The sequence below is a fragment of the Solea senegalensis genome, linkage group LG13 (genome assembly GCF_019176455.1).
Source record: "Solea senegalensis isolate Sse05_10M linkage group LG13, IFAPA_SoseM_1, whole genome shotgun sequence".
Classification (NCBI taxonomy): Eukaryota; Metazoa; Chordata; class Actinopteri; order Pleuronectiformes; family Soleidae; genus Solea; species Solea senegalensis.
In genome coordinates, this window is record NC_058033.1 from 14,455,927 (window position 1) to 14,475,737 (window position 19,811).

General features: G+C 39.8%; 2 protein-coding genes across 3 annotated transcripts; both read left to right on the forward strand.

Annotated features, from left to right (window-relative positions):
* Positions 1–923: 923 nt before the first annotated feature.
* On the forward strand, positions 924–12,760 carry frmd8 (FERM domain containing 8). 2 transcript variants are annotated; one of them, XM_044041863.1, is made up of 11 exons: positions 924–1,056; positions 2,060–2,157; positions 2,345–2,512; positions 2,773–2,874; positions 3,962–4,020; positions 4,597–4,763; positions 8,140–8,355; positions 9,008–9,131; positions 9,255–9,404; positions 10,214–10,442; positions 10,573–12,760. In XM_044041863.1, the coding sequence occupies exons 2-11, from the start codon at positions 2,067–2,069 to the stop codon at positions 10,686–10,688; spliced, it is 1,422 nt and encodes a 473-aa protein (XP_043897798.1). In that variant the 5' UTR covers positions 924–1,056; positions 2,060–2,066; the 3' UTR covers positions 10,689–12,760. The 2 variants fall into 2 exon arrangements, with proteins under 2 accessions (XP_043897798.1, XP_043897799.1); XM_044041864.1 differs by lacking the exon at positions 924–1,056 and adding an exon at positions 1,075–1,165.
* Positions 12,761–13,264: 504 nt separating this feature from the next.
* On the forward strand, positions 13,265–19,570 carry vps51 (VPS51 subunit of GARP complex). The gene is made up of 11 exons (XM_044041862.1): positions 13,265–13,854; positions 14,632–14,761; positions 14,842–14,988; positions 15,083–15,302; positions 15,780–16,692; positions 16,838–17,053; positions 17,141–17,224; positions 17,692–17,826; positions 17,905–18,026; positions 18,202–18,289; positions 18,375–19,570. The coding sequence occupies exons 1-11, from the start codon at positions 13,666–13,668 to the stop codon at positions 18,633–18,635; spliced, it is 2,505 nt and encodes an 834-aa protein (XP_043897797.1). The 5' UTR covers positions 13,265–13,665; the 3' UTR covers positions 18,636–19,570.
* The last annotated feature ends 241 nt before the right edge of the window (positions 19,571–19,811 follow it).

Sequence of the window (19,811 nt, forward strand, 5' to 3'; positions counted from 1 at the left end):
TGCAGTGGCTGTGATTTCAGCAACATTTGTGCCAACAGGTTTCTTTTTTAGTAATAGTTTAGTAATAGTTTATTGGAAAGAAACAACCAAAAATCATGTACATGACATGGATGTGAAATGACTTCACCACAGTAAAAAATCCTGAATTACTCTAAGTCTTGAGACTGAAAAGGCTCATCATGTGAACACGGCCACACAAAGGATTTGCCATATAGACAGAGCTGGATTAACAATTATGTTCTGAATGTGACTCTAAACTGATAAATGATGAAATGAAGAATAACTTCTAACAATTACTCCTGTATTACAGCAAAATAAAACTGAGAACAAGCTGTAGAAAGTCAGAGGTTCTCTTTATTCTGTTTTTAATTGGGTATATCAAAAGTGGTTCATCTGTTTTACTGTGTCCCAATACACAGAGAGCATTTTGGCAAAATTATTAAATTGTGTTGATTTAACTAATTCATTCATTAGTTGTATTAATCTTGCCCTGGTGCATTTACAGCCAGAGGATTATTGCTCCCTAAGTATTAATGCATAATAGTTAATACATTTACAGTGTGATGTATTTATATTTTCCTTGTGCTCATATGGTCATATTTACTCATGTATCTTATGATTAATGAGCTATTTTGACATGTTTTAGCAGGAGAAGCACAGGTGTCAATGATTACATTAACAATGGCAGAAATCAACCATTATTTATTTGATTACTTATCTGTGCTTTCCCCAAAATGTCAAAATGTCTGCTGTGCAAAGGACCCATTAAAACAATAAAGATTATAATCATCGGAATTATTAATAAAATATCTATTATATTAATAATATTATATGTAAATAAATGTAAATAACAAAACAATTTGCCGACGACGCCTGTAGGTGGCAGCAATGCAATATAGTGGATGCAAACATCCGGGAAACTCTAAAGAAGAAGACAGGGAAGTAGCAGCGGGATAACAGTCGTTAGCTAATGTATTTAGCTCCAGTGTTTACAACATTACTGGGCTCGTATCCAGGATAAAGGAGGACAAGAGGAACGCTTACGGGAAGTGGCGGGTAGGTGGATGGACAACTGCGACATTTTGCCTTATCACTCTCCAATTACAGGATCCGTATGCGGTTGTTTAACTATAAACTAAAAAAGCTAGCTTACTAACCCAAAAGGGTAGGTCACCAAACTGTTATAAGGGGATGACTGAACTGTTTTTATATGTCTCAAAGTGTCGTAGCAGTGTCACTGCGTTAGTAGCTAACATGGTCGCCTGCCCTGCCTTTATGCTAAATGTCGCTTTGGCTTGGTGGTGTTGAGCCATTTCCCTGTAATATTCCAGCTATTGTTTAAGAATGTGTAGATAAACCAGTTCAAACTGGGAGGGTAGCACACGGGCCTTTATGGCGCAATTTCTTTAAATGTACTACCTCTATAATATGTCATTGATGCTATCGTGTATATGCTAAAAGCTACTGTAAAATTATAAAAAATGCAAAGAGGACTGAGGAACAGTGTAATGCTGAACTGTGTGTTCACTTCAACAGGGTGAGGTCAAGATTGGTCGACTGGGATTTTTCTGACAGTACAGGCTCTTTTCTAGTCTATTACCACAGGATGGCACTAGTGCACAGTGATATGTTTGTCAAATTAGACTGATTACTTGTTGAGTGGAACACAATTTAAGAAAATGGATGCCAAAAAGACCGAATCATTCAACACATGCATTGTAACCAATCTTATTACACATACCTTGACCACCCTGGTTAGTCAGTTGTAGATACTGTAGATACTTTTGTTTTGTGTAGAAATTGGCCAATTTTAATCAGTGATTTAATAGAATCTTCCAATTATAACTTACTAAATCCTCTGATTTACTTTTTTCTGTAAGTTTCCACATTTTTTTTTCAGAGAGTAAATATACAGTATGCCTGTGAGTGTGCTAAAACTTAATATTTATTAATATTTTATTTTTTTATTACCTGTTCCATGTATTAAATATTCATAATGATAATACTGTTTGTGTTAATGTGTCATGGACAGATCTTGAATTTGGTCATTGTGTTTCAGTGCAGAGATGGATGGAGATGACTGCAGTTTTCCTCCAGATTTATCGGACGATCAGTCACAAAGAGGAAGTGTTGCTTCTTCTGCAACACTTTCCCGAGGTATGACACATCAATTAATTACAAAACTCGCCAATAATAAAAGTACCCTTCTGTGTTTTCTGTTCTGTACTTTCTAGTGTTAACCAAATAACTTGTAAACATTTAAATGTGATGATGCTTGGCTACTTATCATTTGTTATGATATTTATCTTTTGTCAATAAAATACATTTGTGATTGTTCACACAGCTCAAGATGTACTTGTATACCTGTTTGGAGACAGTGCAGTCCACTTGACCATAGAAGGGCTTGGCAGTGTTAATGTGCAGGAGCTGGGACGCAGTGTTCGTGAGGCTCTTCATATTCCTGATTCTGTACAGGATACTTTTGCCTTCTGGTTATGTTCTCCACTTCTTGGTGAGAGCCTTCTCCCCCACACTCTACACTCATTAATGCTACAGGTCTTCATCTGGTCAGATTATAAGTATACACTGATTTTATGACAATGTTCATGTATATGTATATATCAATGGATGCTTATTTATTATCATGTCACTATCAAGTATTACATGATATTAATATTAGATATACAGTGGAATGAGAAGTGGTATACAGTAGAACAAAAACAAAGCAGCCAATCTATTTGTTTGACAGTTTATCTCCTTCATATTTCTCAGAATTGCAGTTAAAAGTGCGTCATCAACCATACAAACTGTGTCGGCAGTGGCAGGACCTGTTGTATCGCTTCACTGAGGCCTCAGAGGAGGACATTTCACAAGGTAAGAGTTTGGTCACAAATATTGATTGGGCGATATATATCGTTATCCTTCCTCATGCAAAACTATAATTGATACACCAGGGCAAATATTGATATTTTAATTAACAAATTAAGGCGCTCTAAAGTAAAAGGTCCCTGATAGTTTCTCTTGCCAGGCGTCACTACTTGATGTCTCCTCACAGTGGCACTGCTCAGATTAATGATGGAAACTTGAACGAAATTTACTTGGCCAAAGAAGAGGGAGTTTATGGCACAATAATGGCGGGGAAAGCTACGTTAAGAGATGCCCCATCCATTTCCAATACATAGACTTTATACATTTTGTTCTCTATGTTGTAAATAAATAGAGAAGTCATGCACTTGTGATGTATTGCTATGTGATTTTCTTTCAACTATTGATTACCACAGAATCATTGTATCGCAATAATATCGGTATCGTGGACCAAGTAGAGCTATGGAAAATGAAAGTTAATTACTTGTACCTGAAATTCATCATTACTCTAGGAAGCATCTGGTTCACCAATTCAAAATTAATATTAGACGTTGCAAAATGGCAGTGACAATAGTCAGAAATGTTATATCATGGGTCGTGCTCATCACCTTTTAAAAAATTGGGTCAGTACATAAAAAAAGTTTGGGAAGCACTCTAATATTATGTAGTATTAATGAAGGAAAACTAAAATAACCGTCACCCACAGTGCACTTTTGGTGAAGTGTAATGTCTGGTGTTATTACCTCATTACTTTGCCAGTCAGTGTAGAAGAACCCACTCTCGCACACAGCTGGTGACGCAGCAACAACTTAAAGAAAAAAAAAGAAAAGAATAAAAGTCATAAATGCATTGCATAATGATTTAATGCTGATTTGGAGTAAGTTCTGTTGAAATCTACCACCCACCGTGCCGGAACTATGAGCCAGAGCAGAGTGGGCTGGAGGGGGCTTAAGTGCGAGATTTGATTGTTAGCCCCCACGTCTGTGTTTCTGTGTGTCTCCATGTACCCTCACTCCTCCACTCTGAGTGATGAGACCGAATGGTATGAATATATCGGCTAACCCTGACGCATCATTTTCTGCTGCTTTTTCCTCAGATGAGCCATTTCTCCAATACAGACGGAATGTGTTTTATCCTAAATCTAAAGAGCTGCAGGTACTAATTCTTTAATCATAAATGACGGAATTATGAAGACACTTTATTCCATCACTTCATGGTAATTCTAATAACTGCTTGCAAAGTTGGAAATAATGAAGATTTTTGGTTATTATCTGAAAGCCATCAGATAGGGGCAAACATGTCTTGTGACCAAAGGGTTGCTGCCTTGAGTGCCTGCCAGGCCAAGGGCTGGGGTACCCAATTCCCATTGCTTGTTAATTGGACATGCTTGGCCACATCCAGTGTACCCCTTGTACCGACCCCTATCCCAGTGAAACAGGAGGGTTAAGTCAGGAAGGGCATTCCGCCAAATCAAATATGTGGATCATCCACTGAGGCAGCCCCCAGATAGGGAGAAGCTGAAAGAACAAATTATAATGGAAAGCTATTAGATTGTAGTAGTAGTTTTTTTGTAAATTAGAACTGCCATTCCATCAGCTGTGGAAAGGAATTTATTATTATTTAAACGGAATCATACAAGAACCATTTTCAGTATGTTAAGTTGGAAGTCAGATGTTTGGCCTAAACCTGTATTGCTTGATTAATTGTTGTCTCTGTGTCACTCCTGGACAGATCGATGATGAGGTAGTGCTGAAACTTCTGTATGAGGAGGCCAAGAACAACATCCTCACAGGTCGTTACCCCTGTGATCCTGAGCACTGGATGAGTCTTGGAGCCTTGTCTCTTGCTCTGGATGAGGGAACTGGCCTGGACAGCCAACAGTTCACCTCTACTGTAAGGTAAGTTAGAGATGTTGGTGAAAATAATTGTGACCAATCTTTGAATGTGCATGTTTTTGTACTTTTACAATAAAAAAATACTTTACGAACTTGACTTTTAGATTTGATTTAAGTGCAATAAGCCTGTGGTAACTCAATATATACTTCATACGATGCAACACCATTTGCATTTTGCAGTTAAGTTGCCTTCTGTTTTATTCAGGCTGTGTATTAGGGTTAGATAGATAGACAAACGTGGATGCAGCATTAACTAGGGCTGCACGATGTATTGAGAACATGTCATCTTTTGTTTTGCCTCAGAAAAGCAAGTATGAACTGGCTCCTTGCTCTGCTATCCTCTTTCTCTGTCTCAGTCTCTCTCACTCACTCCTCTCTGAGCAGTCAGCTCACAGTCAGCCCCTCCCCCCTGTGCACATGCTGTCCCTCACACACCACACCAAAGATGGGTGATAAACAAGAGGGAGAGTCTACGGAAACGGCACAATCTTTTTCTTTGCCGTTTTCAAAAAGTTCCACATAAACACGGCATTATTTCAGGAAATATGTTCGTCTATACGTAACCCCCGAAACGACTCAAAACGCTGTAGTACATATGACAGCACTGTAACGCTGCACCAAGCACAGAAGATGTTTAAAGAAGATGTAAACATTAAAGATATAATAAGAGAAACGGAGACAATGAATCAAGCAAGAGGAAAGAAACACACACTTTAAAAAGCATTGTAACGTTCTGAAGTTCCCATCCAAGAGGGTAACCATTTCATTTCTGCTTATGAAACCAGAACATATTGATTTTCTGCTTTTCATGCAAAAGTGGGTGGCTGTGGCTTAGTAGGATCAGAAGATCGGTGTTCGACCCCCAGCTCCACCAATCTATAATGCCAAAGCGTGGGTAAGACAAAGTAATGACACCCGAAATCATTTGTAAGGGTCGGTTGGTTGATTTCACATTTTCAAGTACTTAAGCACAACAATTGATGAACAGCCAGGGTCAACTGTCTTTTCTGATTTGTTGGTAATGATCATATTGTGTGGTTGCAGTAATTTGCAGTTGCTTGCTGTGTCAGGTGCATGAATGTAGATTTTGACATTTTTGATTGTGAATAGGGGGCTGATAATTACACAGCAGACACTTGACGAGGCCCACTGTGTAATTAGTGACGTCACTGTTCTTATTTTAGATACTTGTGACATACATTAATGGCTGCTCACAGTCAGTGGTAACCGATAACTAAATAGATATTTTTTATACTTTATTTTTCAGGATAGAAAAAAAACATTGAGCACTGTGAAACAGAGTGTTGGTCACCAATGTAATCCTACAAAATATTAATTATGATTATTGATGAGAAGCAGTCGCTTGTTTTTCGCTATTTGTGTTTTATCAATTATTGCATTTATAAAAACAAATTTTTCTATTCCAGTTACTACTTAATTTATGGTGCATGTATATAACTTGAAGTATATACACATAAAAGAACAATAAACGGTAAACAGTAATAGTGTTATTATTAAGGACGTCGAAAAAGTGACAGTGATATTTAAAGTGCAGTGTAACAGCGCTGATGATCATCAAAGTGGCAGTGTGCAGTGGATTACGCACTGTAAATTGCCTAGTTGACCTGGTTGAGGAGCCTTATGCTGTGGGGATAAAAGCTCCCCAGTCTCTCAGTTCGTGTTTTCAGGCTGCAGAACCACAGAGTTCCGCTACGTTTGAGCCAGAATTCAGTATCTTGAACAGGCTGTTGCTGGGGTGGGAAGTGTCCTTGATAATCTTGGTGGCTCTGCCCCGGCAGCGTCTGGTGTAAGTGCAGAGAGGGCAGATCTGAGCCAATACAGCGCTCGGCTGCTTTCACTACTCTCTGCATGGCCTTAGGATCCTGGGCTGTGCAGTTGGAACAGATGTTAGATGGTAGATGTCAGAATGCTTTCAACAGCTGCTGTATAGAAAGTTTTCAGGATCTTGGTGGAGACCCTGAACCTCCTCAGCAGTCTCAGGTGGTATAGTCTTTGTCTCGCCTTTTTGACCTGGGTGTGAGTGTGGATGGACCAGGTGAGCTCATCAGAGAGATGAACTCCAAGGTACTTGATGTTATGTACCAGATCACCTGTAGCTCTCACTCCAGATCCTGCAGACGTTCTGAAATTTACTAGTCTTTGAATGCTTCTCATTAGCTGCTCCTGTTAGTTCAACATGCTGTAAACCCTGCACTTACTTCCTCTAGCTCTCGTGCACTTCAGACTACAAACACTGTATATACAAATACAACAATAATCTCCTATGGTCTGATGCATACACAAATCCATTTGTTCCAACATTGCAGGTATTTGTCAGTCTGCAGTTTTAGTGACCATGTAGTTTTCTCCATAGTTTGTACATCAGTCACAGTCTTGAGCTGGTCAGTTCTGACTGAAACATCTTCATGTTAGAATTTTCTTACTCGCTGTCTTGTTGTCTTTAATAAGTCTTTGTCCCATGCTCATCTGCAATATTGCCCAAGTAAACTGTAGAGACGGAGTAGTCAGTCCCCCTCCAAAGATGTTCTGTATTACCTTGTATTACCTATCACCTTTGAGAATGTCTCTTGTCTGTTTGCTTTAAGTATTGGAATAACATCTTTGTTTGTGTCTGTGGTTTCTGTCTCTCAAAATCACTTTTCTGGTATAATCTGGTCTGAAATCGCGGATTCCATAAAGCTGACCTGGCTGCTGGTATGAATATAAAAAGCGCATACTGGGATAATGAAAAACCAACATTCATAAAATCAGGGGATTGTACACTTAAAGTGTACAATGTAGTAATTGTTTAATCTTCAATTTATTCCTAATTACAGTCATTTCATCCAAATTTAACACACTGGGGCCTTAAACACATTACATAGAACATTTTAATCTAGTAATCTAGGGTTTAGATGATTAATCAGTTATTAAAATAATTGGTTTGAGGTTTTGAGTTTCTTTCATGTTAATATTTTTGGGTTTCTTTGCTTTTCTATAACAAAGAAAGCAAAATAATAAAGCATTTTTACCATGACATCTATAAATTGAGTTTTACATGACAATATTAATAGAGGAAATAATTGACAGTTACAACCCAAAAATAAGCATTGAAGAAGGAAACAAAAGAGTTTGTGCTAGAGTAAAGAAAACTGGAATGCATTGGAATGCAAATGCACACACTCACACAATAGTCTAGTACATTGACACATCCGTTTGTGTTAGTCATGAAGAGAGAGCAACAAAATCAAAAGAGGACATGAAAACAGGAGGAAAATTTAAGCTAATTTATTAAATATTTTTATTTTTTAAATTGATTATAATACAGGTAAGATGTGTTAAATGTATAAAGAATATCTCCCTTTTCTGCTTTCCACAGAGAGAAGAAGCTGTCCTCATATTTGCCTGCACATGTTGTCATGGGGAGTGGAGGATTACTCTCCACTCTGAGAGGGAAGTCGAGTCGTCATGCAGGGCTGGAGCAGAACCTGTTGGCGGAGTACAGAAAGATCAGCACATCTGCTGGAAGCCCTGCTGAGCCCACACAACTCCTACACCAGTACCTCAACACATGTCACTCTCTGCCTTATTATGGGTACGGATTTGTGTAATGAGGCATTTATGCTTCATTTACAAAAGCAAATGAGTGCAAAAATCTGAAAGTTCCCTGCTCAGACCTGGTATTAACTCCAGTCCTCTGTGAGACAAATTCATGCAAACAGCCTTAAGTAGGACATCTGGCATTAAATTGCATCCTGGCTGCATCTCCTGTAACCACAGTTCTGGCTTGCCTTGCTCTCTATTTAAATACACAGTGATGTCGTGACTTTGCAGGAAAAAATGTTTTTAAGTCCGACTATAGATGTGTGTGTGTGTGTTTTGTTATGTGTATTATTATTTATAATGTGAATATTCTCATTTCTTTGCTCCATATAACAAAGAAATAATTAAAACTGAGTAATTTTAGTTTGTGGGCAAAACAAGACTTTTGAGAACATTGTCATTGCCAGGTTTGTGAAACACTGATATTTCAAACAATTACTCAATTTAATCGAGAAAATAATCCACAAATTAATCAATTATGAAAATGATCGTGCTGCTGTAACATGAAATAGAAATTTAGCTTACTCTCCCCATCATCAGATTGGTCAGATGGATGTCAATATTGGGTCTGAACAATAACTTTACCTTATCTTTATGTATCAGCCCTTCATTCCCATCATGTTTGTTTCATTCTCCACAAACAGGTGTGGTTTCTTCATTGGTGAGATTGACAAACCAGTGCAGGGGATCCTCCAAAGAGGAAAGCGCAAATCTGTCAATGTTGGGATTTGCCTAGAGGGAGTTTATGTGATGGATGTCAAAGAAAAGGTGAGCCCTGGAGTTTCTGGGGTTGACAGCTCTGTAAAACAGCAGTCTGCATAGTTGGGTAATATCTGCAATGCCTCTTGAACTTGTGCTGATTTCTTGTCATTGGACACACTTTTTTTGCAGCACGTACTGCTCGGCCTGCGTTTCAGTGAGCTCTCGTGGGACCACAGTTATCCTGAAGAGGAGGGCGACTCGCACATTCTGTGGCTGGAGTTTGATGGCGAGGAAGATGGTACTCCAGTCAACAAGTTGCTTAAGATTTACTCAAAACAAGTAAGAAAGTGATTTGTATATGATGTATATTTACATCTCTGTGGTGGAGTTAAACCAGCACGCACCTGGATTTTATTTTAGACAACTTGTGTTCTATTTGCTTTTTTTTTCTTTTGGGTTGCACCCGACTGACACGTCTCACCTTTTTTCTGCTGTAATTTGAACACCAGTTTAAGATCAGAGACAGACAGATGCAGTCTGTTTATGCGTGTCTCACACTTCTGCAAGCAGAGACTATATGCAGCCATCTCTAGAGAACACCCTCCGTCTGATGGTTTTCACAGCTATAAGGTCAGGTGCAGCCACTGTTATTATTTTCTTCTGAGAGGAGCATCACGCTTGATATTGGTTTGAAAACTTGGAAAAAAATAATCTTCTCCACTTATGTCAACCTGGCTCAGTAATGGTAGGGTTGAAAAAAGACTGTCAGAGCCAACAGACGGTGAAGCTGTGTTATCTAACGGGTAAAAAAAATGCCATAAATAATCACACCAGGTCCTAATCCAAGGCTGGTATGTGACCTTTCATCACTAATGGACCATCAAAAAGCACAGCTGTTTATTACATCTCCCTCTAAGGATCCAATCCACCCCAAACCAGTTTATTTAACACATTTAAAACAACACAGTTGACCAAAGTGCTGTACAGTAATGATGCAAAACATTTAAACACACAAAAGAGCACACCACACATTCAAAGAGTGAAACCAAACATAAGACACACAGAGAACGAGGAGAACGGATGTGTTTTCAAAACAGATATAAAAACAGGAACAGACTTGTTGATTTGTCTCCCCCCCTCCCCCCCAGGCAGAGCTCATGAGCGGCTTCATTGAGTTCTGTGTTGAGCTGAAGTCCACGTCTGAGGGAGGAGCTGCAGCTGAAACGGACGGTGAGACGAGTCCGTCGCAGCAGCCCGCTGGACAAGATGGTGGTAGAAAGAATGGGCGTGGAAGGAGACGTGGGATGCTGCACAGGCAAAACAGTGTTGTGTGCAGCCGGGTCCATTCACTGAACACCATCAACTATGTGGACAATGGTGAGTCTAATAGCAGGATTGAGTAGCTGTTGTCAACCTACAACATAATCTCCCTCGATCATAATTTCCCTGTGATCAGTTCAGTTGAAGACATTACTTTTTTTAACATTTGTCCATGCTTGTCTTTCAGGGAAAGAAATCAAACGCTTGAAACCGAAAAGAGCTGCGTCCTTCTTCACCCGACAGGCGTCTGCAGCGCCTACGTACTCGGCCGTGCAAGTGACAGAGAGTCTGGAGCAGGGTTAAGCTCACTCTTCTGCCCCGTTCCTCTCTTTAAGACCAAACGTGAACATTTTACACTGAGATTTAAACAAAAGACTTGACACATGCTTGACACATTTAACTGATAATATATGAACATGCAGAGGACCAAGTGAGGGATCGAAGTGTGTTCGAGACAATATTTATCTTTTGAAGTTTTGTATATTAGGAGAGTACGGCAATGTGAAAAGCAAAATGATCTGTTAACAGCTATGCTTCCAATTTCAAACTGATGTGGCAATTTATTAGATGGCCTTACTTAAAGAAAACATCCTCTGAGCGCCGTTTGATTGACCTGCTTCCTTCATAAGTCTGAGACAAGCTTTAGAGAACTCCTCAGATGATGACTGTATGATATCTCGTTACCTTTTCACACCTTTCCGCAGTACTTTTTACCAATATGACACAAAAATGTTAACCTCAAATGAGTTGAACCATTACATTACCTCTTTTTATTCAAATATACAATTTACCCTTATATCATTTAACATCTTCATCAGAACTCAAGAAGAGTTATAACAAACTCTTCACAGTCATCATGACAGACACTTTCAGGGTATGATCTAAAGGGCGTGTTCCCACTATTCTGCTTTTCTTAACTGCCAGTGCCTTGTTCTCACGAATGGGTGAAACCACTTTTTAAAAACTGCTGGTGGAAACGTTAAGCGATTGGTGTTACCGATCATAAACAGTCCGTATGGGTGCACATTGGCTGTGTTGTGGAAATTTCTTGTAAGTACATTTATTTCAGATTTGCTGATATTTGCAACTTATTGAGAGAAAGAAACATGCAGGTGGTTGGTATTAGAATGAATTTCCATTAGTCAAAAAAGAGTAATGCAATTTTTTTTTTTGGTCCAGATGTGGCTTTTAATGGGATAAAATAGGTGTTTTTACATCAAACTACTCGGAATTGGTCTGATACTGGCCAATATACTTAAATGTAAAATATCCTAACATTGAAAATAAAAGTTAAATCTGATACGATCTGTAAATTTTAAATACATAAATGCTTCACCAAAAACAGGCAACATGCTTTAAAGAGAGATATATGCCACTGTCGTTGTGTGACAAGGATCTGAGTGAGAGTTGCTACTGTTGGCCATGCAGTTGAAGCAAATGCATCAGCAAAAATGTCATACTTGTGCAACCTCTGACATGAGAGAAGCTAAATTTAAAGACTCCTTCCTGTTCTCCTTCCTGAAAACTAAACAATAACTTTCAACTTTGTTGTTAAAGTCTGTGAACACCAAAGCAAGCCTGTCTTACGAGCTGAAACATGGTTTACTAACTACCTTAACTTGCCAGAGTCAGATTCCCTCCAGGTGTATCTGTGAACTTAACCCCAATCCTGTTTCAGGTAGTTTATCTGCCTCTGACGTCCATTGAACAAACATGGTCACCTCACTAACTGGCCATAACAGATGCTATACATTGCAGATATGGTGGATCATTTACTCTTCCTGATTCTCATGAGCATGAAAAGCAGAATGTTCACACACATTTCAATCAGCTACTGTTTGTACCTTAACTGCAGCACTAAAATATATAGTTGCTCTGTACACACTATGCATGTCACATTATAGAATAGGCATTCCGACTTACTACACATCATGTGATCCTGCACTATTAATACTAATACACTGTTTTTAAATCTTTTACATCTGCAGATGGTTTTGTATTGTTTGTTAGCTTTTATGAAAGACTATTTTTACTTTCCTTTTCATATACTTGTGAGTGTTTGTATGCAAGAATGAAGAAATAGGTCATTTAAAGCATTGTCTTTCTTCGAGCAGTCACTTTGCAGAAACATAAAGTGCCTTTTTGTTTATACTAGTTTTGGTGCTTGGAAACCAGGAATTCTGGTATTTGTATTTCCCATTCTTAGGACTAGACATTGCATTTCACCTCTCCTTGCTGATATGAGTATACTGGTAAAGTGGATATGTACACTGGGCTGCTGTTGAACAGTGAATGGTGGATTCTTCATCAACATAAACTTAAATACTTAAATATTTTTTAAATAAACATGCAAAGTGGTCCCGTTTCTCAGAAAATGTGAGTTGGAATGTGTTTACTCGTCCACTACCTATACCTGAAGTGTACTGAATCCATATTTATTTTAATCCAGACTTACGAGTGTGATTTTATTCAGCATCGATATTTTACCACATGTGCTGTTCAGATGAACAGACCTGCAGTATTATTTGAACTGGATACATTTATCAAGGCTTGGATCAATGTTTTTGAGTTTTAGCAAAGTAATTGTTAATAACATAATGTGGAGGGATGTAATCTACAGTATATAACATTGGTAATTCATTTTTAATTAAAATGAATCAAACTACTTTCAGTTCCTTGGCTGTAATCTCATTTCACATATACAGTGTGTAACATAAATAATGTAACATTATTCTCCATGATTGCAATATAGATTTTTGCCATTTTTTAGTCTCTGACCAATAAATGTATGCTCTCTGAAGAAGATGCCTGAGGCTCTTTAGCTTTAGTTCTGTCAAAAAAAATTTTTCTTCCTATGTTCAAATTTCGCCTACTGTTGAACCACATGAACAGCTTGTTTATAAAACAGTATTTCAAATTAACATTACACGTTAGATTTTTTTTGTAATATCTGTGGGGAAGGCAAAAATACTATGCTGGTTACGTAATCAACTGGCGACTCTATTGACTGCGCACGCTCTTTGATGACGTAACACTGGCTAGGCTACATACACCCGGAAACGGGAAGGAATTCAAGTCAATCAAGCCTTTGCTTTTGGAAAGAAATAAGACGGGTTTTCTGTACTAGTTATGAAAAGCTCAGTAATTATAAGTAGACAGCTAAGCTACACTGTTATCAGTCAGTTTTGAGTAGACGTCACAGTGTTTAGCTGCTGTTGTTAGTGTTCTTCTGCCAGCTGGACGCCTGTCTTCTGTTTATCGTCGTTTTCTTAGCTTACCGATGGAGTCAAATATGGACGATGAGATGGTGTCAGGCGATGGTGGCCCGGGCAGGAGGCGGAGGGTGCACGGCTTACTGAAGATGTACTACGGACTGAACGAGGAAGGAAAGGACTCTCAGGAGCCGGAGTCTCTGGATCCCTGCGACATTAACGGGCCTCATTTTGATCCCGAGCACTATCTCAACAAGGTGAGAGAGCTTTCATGACCCACGTCTGTGTACTGTTTTCTCACTGTGAATATGATGCTGCTAATGTTACTGTATATGAGAAGAATTTGGATGTTTTCTGCAAGAATCCCACACACTGTCCACATACACCCAACAACTTGAATGACATCACTGTAATAAGATAGCTGGGGGATGATATTGAAATTAACGAATGAAAGAAAATGAATGGGACTACTGGATTGTTTTATTGATAGATGAATAGTGTTAGTGGCACATATCAAATACAGTGTACACCGATACAGTATAGTCTATCTGTGATGGGCCAATCATTAGACAAACCAAGATCAAATAATGTAACATTACTTTTCTTACATGTTACTCAGTGCTCTTTCTAAAAATGTGACAAACACATTGAACTGACACGTACAAGCGTGAGTAAAGATCATTAATAATGGAAATTACTACAATATTACAATATAAATAAGGGGACAAATTCACAAATAGAAATGCAGCCCGTCTAGAAAGGGAATACGGACATAGATGTTTCCAAAAGGAGCACAAAACCTATGAATAGTATGAATATATTTCAGTTTTCCTTATTAAACAATGCATGCCTGAAATGAAGCTCTATTATCAGATTTTACATATGAAGGAATCACCTAAAATGTGTGTGAAATGTAAATGTAATCAGTTTGATTTACAGTGTCTGATCATTTGATGTTGCTTGGAACCTGATACATACACTTAGTTCCAGATCTCCTCTTTTTTAAATGTGACTCATCTTCTGTTAAAACGCAGCTAAGAAGAGAGTGCTCTCTGGCAGAGCTGATGGACCAGGAGACCCTCATGGTGAAGCAGATTCGCTCTTTGGACAGTGATATGCAGACGCTGGTGTATGAAAACTACAACAAGTTCATCTCAGCCACAGGTGAGAGAACGCCTCACCTACTGTCCAAGTTATTTTATAGAGTGGGCATTTGGTTAACCCAGATCCTTTCATGATTCCAGACACCATAAGGAAGATGAAGAATGACTTCAAAAAGATGGAGGATGAAATGGACTGCCTGTCCGCTAACATGGCAGCAATCACAGAGTTTAGTGCTTCTATTAGTGGTACTCTTCAAGATCAGCACGCACAGATCACAAAACTCTCAGGTGAGACCTATAATTGTTTTGAAGTCAAACATGGTGAGGGGGGCTTCATGATCGTTTCTTCTCATTGCATTGTATCGTCTTACCTTCACTCCAGGTGTGCACACTCTGTTGAGGAAGCTGCAGTTTTTGTTTGAACTGCCTGCGAGGTTGAATAAGTGTCTGGAGCTGCAGGCCTACGCTCAGGCAGTGAGTTCCCACCGCCGTGCCCGCTGCGTGCTGCAGCAGTACAGCCACCTGCCCTCTTTCAAAGGAATACAGGATGACTGTCATGCCATCATGGACAAGCTGGCACAGGAGCTTCGACAGAAGTTCAGGTGGGAAGTTTTGCATCTACAGTTAGGTCGATGTATATTTCGACAAAGTCACTCATTTTGTAATTTTGCCTCTGTACACCACCACAATGAATTGGAAATGAAACAATCAAGATGTCATTAAAATGTGCACGTTAAATTTGAGGGATTGAAAAAAATAATTGCATTGACCATTGAGGACTTATAAGCATCTTTATATGAGCCTACTTTTTCATTGTTAGCTTTAATTTCAAAATGTGAAATGCTCTCTGGCTGGTTGTCCGTTCAAGCTGCTGTAGAAACATGGCGATGCAAGATGGTGGGTTTCATTTACAAGCTCAAGCTGTTATTTGTTATTCTGCCTTACCACGTGCAGAAATGCTATACTTGCTTTTTCAAAGCACTTTTTACACTATTTACTTCTTTTTTGTCTTTCTTTTCCTTTAATTTCTATGTTCGCTTTACATCAACTCTTTGTGCCCTTTTGTGTTGCGCTCGTAGGGATGGTGGAACGAGTGCTAAAGATTTATCACAGTGTGTGGAGCTGCTGTTACAGCTGGATGAGCCAGCGGAGGAGCTCTGTGATAAATTCCTGAGCCATGCACGATCTCGACTCGAGTCGGACCTTCAGGGCCTGGAAGCAGAGATAAGACCGTACCCTGTCTCAGCAGTGAAAGATGCTTCTGCGCACAGGTTGTCAACGACTGCAGGTGCTACATCTCCGACTCATAACTCACCTAGAACAAGTGCTCTACCCTCTCCCTCCTCAAACACTGACATCTTGGAATTCATCGACAGAGGCTGCAATGAATTTGTCAGCAGCTTATGTTTAGTAATTACATCCTATCAGGAGCTTTTTATTAACCATGCTCAGACAGGAGAGCTGGCATCCAAAAATATCCCACAGATGGCAAATGGCAAACTGCACGCCTTTGTGGACGACCTGGCAGCTCGGTATTTCTCTCTCGTGGAGCGGAGGATACAAGAGGAGAAAGGGGTCGGAGATAACTCCCTCTTGGTCCGCGCACTTGACCGATTCCACCGCCGACTTCAGGCTGTCGCCAAACTGCTGCCAGGCTCTGCCGTGCCAAACAAAGGAACGGAGATTGTGGTACGTGCGGCAACGGAGCGAGTGAAGCAGTACCTCTCTGCCCTGCAGAGCTTCTACATGGACAGTTTGACAGACGTGAGGCAGGCTCTGGCGACACCGCGCCTCTCTGTGGCTGGTGCTTCAGGGACTGGAGGCGGAGCACTTCATGGGGGTCTGGCCTCTGGTAGAGATGCGCCAAACAGCCTGCCAGAGCTGCTCTCGTCCCTGTCGGCCTCGATTCTCAACCAGATCAAGTCCGTGCTGGCATCGGTGCATCTCTTCACAGCAAAGGACATTACTTTCTCCAACAAACCTTACTTCAAGGTGAATCATTTTGCAGATAAATTAACATATTGCACTCTTGTGGTAGCTGATGATTAACTTTTGTAATAGGGATGAATTCATGGTTTAAATGGTTCCGTTCAGTGTAACAACAAGCTTCTCTTTTGTTTCCTTCTTGTCCTTGCAGGGAGAATTCTGTAGTCAGGGTGTACGTGAGAGCCTGGTGGTGAACTTCATCAAGTTTGTGTGTCAGTCTTCTCGCCAGTTCTGTGAGAGCGCGGGAGACAAAGGCGGCTCGACTCCTCCAGCTCTCCTGTTACTGCTGTCTCGCCTCTGCTTGGACTACGAAACCTCGACTATCTCCTACATACTCACTCTCACAGATGAACAGTTCCTTGTGCAGGTGAATGACTTGTCGCCTTGTATTGTAAAAGACGCATGATATTTTTTTTTCAAAGTATTCTTAGATTCTCATTTTATACTTTCTCAGCACCACAGTCCTGTAACACCGGTCACAACTCTATGTGCTGAAGCCAGGGAGGCGGCACAGAAACTTCTGAATCATTATGTCAAGGTAAGAATTTACAGCATAATTCACTGAGTTGCTTATCGTATTATGGGAAACTATAGATAAGTGCATTTTTTAAAAATTTTTAAGTTTTCATCAGGTCTGACAAATTTGAATGATTGGTCGTCTTTGTACATTGGCCCTGTGATGCACTGGTGACCTGTCCAGGGTGTAGTCTGCCTTTTGCCCTATGTCAGCTGGGATCGGCGTCGGTTCCCCATGACCTTCATGTGGGGGAGAAAGTGGTAGAAAATAAGAGATATTTTGTGATATCTGTAGCCTGTTACACATCCCATAGAGAGCATTAAATGACCAGCTTTTCCCCCCACATGTCAAAAAGTAAAGATTTACCCTAAAACTGCAATATAACAATTTGTCTATTTTTGTAGAGCACGTTGAGCATGTCGGATCAGCTTGGAGCCATGCAGCACGCTTCCTTCCTCTTTTGTAAACGTTGTATGTTGTTTGTCCAGGTTCAGGGTCTGATTATCTCCCAGATGCTGAGAAAGAGTGTGGAAACACGCGACTGGGTTAACACCATTGAGCCGCGAAATGTCCGTGCTGTGATGAAGAGGGTCGTCGAGGACACCACCTCGATTGATGTGCAGGTAAAACTTTGCATAATCACAACACGTCTTCCGGTCCAGTCACTGCCTGTTTAGTGAACATTGCGTGTTCTTCTGTAGGTCGGGCTTTTGTATGAAGAAGGTGTGAGGAAAGCACACAGCAGTGACTCCAGCAAAAGGACATTCTCTGTCTATAGCAGCTCTAGGCAGCAAGCACGCTATGCTGCCAGCTACACCCCAAGGTATATAAAACACATGACTCCCACAGATGTCTTTGTCCTAATATGTGTTAAATTTAATAATTCTGCTGTTAAAATGTGTAAGCAAAGCATACAAGCAGACACATGTGGCCAATCTGTATTACCGTGGTTTAGCTGATAAGTCGATTTTAGTGATTTGACCTTTGTCTGCCTGCAGTGCTCCCATGGATACAAATCTACTTAGCAATATTCACAAGCTGTTTTCTGAGAGGATCGACATTTTCAGTTCAGTGGAGTTCAACAAGGTGAGTGCAGATCTGTCTTATGCTGCTGTGTCTTCATTCAGTCATTAGAAAATAAATAATAAATCTCGGCTCTCCGTTGTCCCAGGTGTCGGTGATGACAGGAATCATAAAAATCAGTTTAAAGACATTCCTGGAGTGTGTCCGCCTGCGCACCTTTGGTCGCTATGGTCTTCAGCAGATCCAGGTGGACTGCCACTACCTGCAGATGTACCTGTGGCGCTTTGTCTCTGATGAGAACCTGGTACACTTCCTGCTGGACGAGATTGTAGGCAGCTCCGCTCACCGCTGCCTGGATCCTGCTCCCATGGAGCAGAGTGTAATCGAAGTAATCTGTGAACGCGGTTAAAGGTCAAGAAAAAACATTTCAGGTGGTTAAAACTTAACTGTGAAATTCATGCCAACACACTAACATGTTATTTATTGAAATTCCCTTAACATCTAGATAGTCACAAGTAAATAAAGATGTCTTGAATGAGCTTTCTTGTAGAATGTCAAAGGCAAAACACAAAGAACACACATTGTGAGGACCGCTTTGTTGATACAGACTACATCATGTCTCAATCTGTGTGAAAACACTAATCAGCATCATGAACTGGACAGGTAGGCAGGTTGGTTTGTGTCTGGTAGTTGATTCAGTCTGTTCTGTCCAAACCAAATGATTGTGCATGTGTATTACAGTATTGTGATGGTTACATACACCAGATTTTAGACAACTTTATTAATGGCTATCAGGGCATTTCAACAAAATGACTATAGTGAGTTATGTTGATCAGATTAACTGAAATCGGAATCGGTTAACCAAGTGTAAATCATATGGTAAATGTGTAGCTGTGCACTCATGCTCTTAAACTGTACAATAATCATGTCACAAATCCGGAAAACCTTAGTTATTACAGGCTTCAATAATATGTGATGGAACTTTGTGTATCTTTATGATACTCTCTTAATTATGATGTGTGTAGTTTGTCATTTGCAAATCATACAATATTATAGGTTATATACTACAAGCTACTGAAGGAAATACTGTTCATGTTTAATACAAAAACAATATGAATTGTTGAAGAGAAAAGTCTGTAATCTCATGTATTAATTAATCATCTGTAGCATCTTTTGTTGATTAACCTGCAGTGTGAATGTAATCTGATTATACTGTGTTTGTCTGACACTAAAGTACATCCAGCAGCTTTATCCAGATTCTGCTTTTGGTGTGTGTCTTATGCAAATCAACATGTTTAGGATTTGTTTAAAAATAATAAAACAAAAAAAGGTCTATGTATGTGATATTCAAGTATTTTGTTATTCCTTTGCCCAAAAAAAGGCTTATGTTAAAAACACATTAATAACTTTGCAAGTACATGTAAATGTGAGAGAATTCAAGTTTCTCAATCTCTTCCTGCACTTCCGCAATGAGGAACACAGCAGACTGTCGCCACCTGAGGAGCTCATCTGATTGGCTGAACTCGCATAGCCCCACCCTCTTCTGATGGTCTTGGTGAGATTTGATTGGCTAAAATACGGTTTC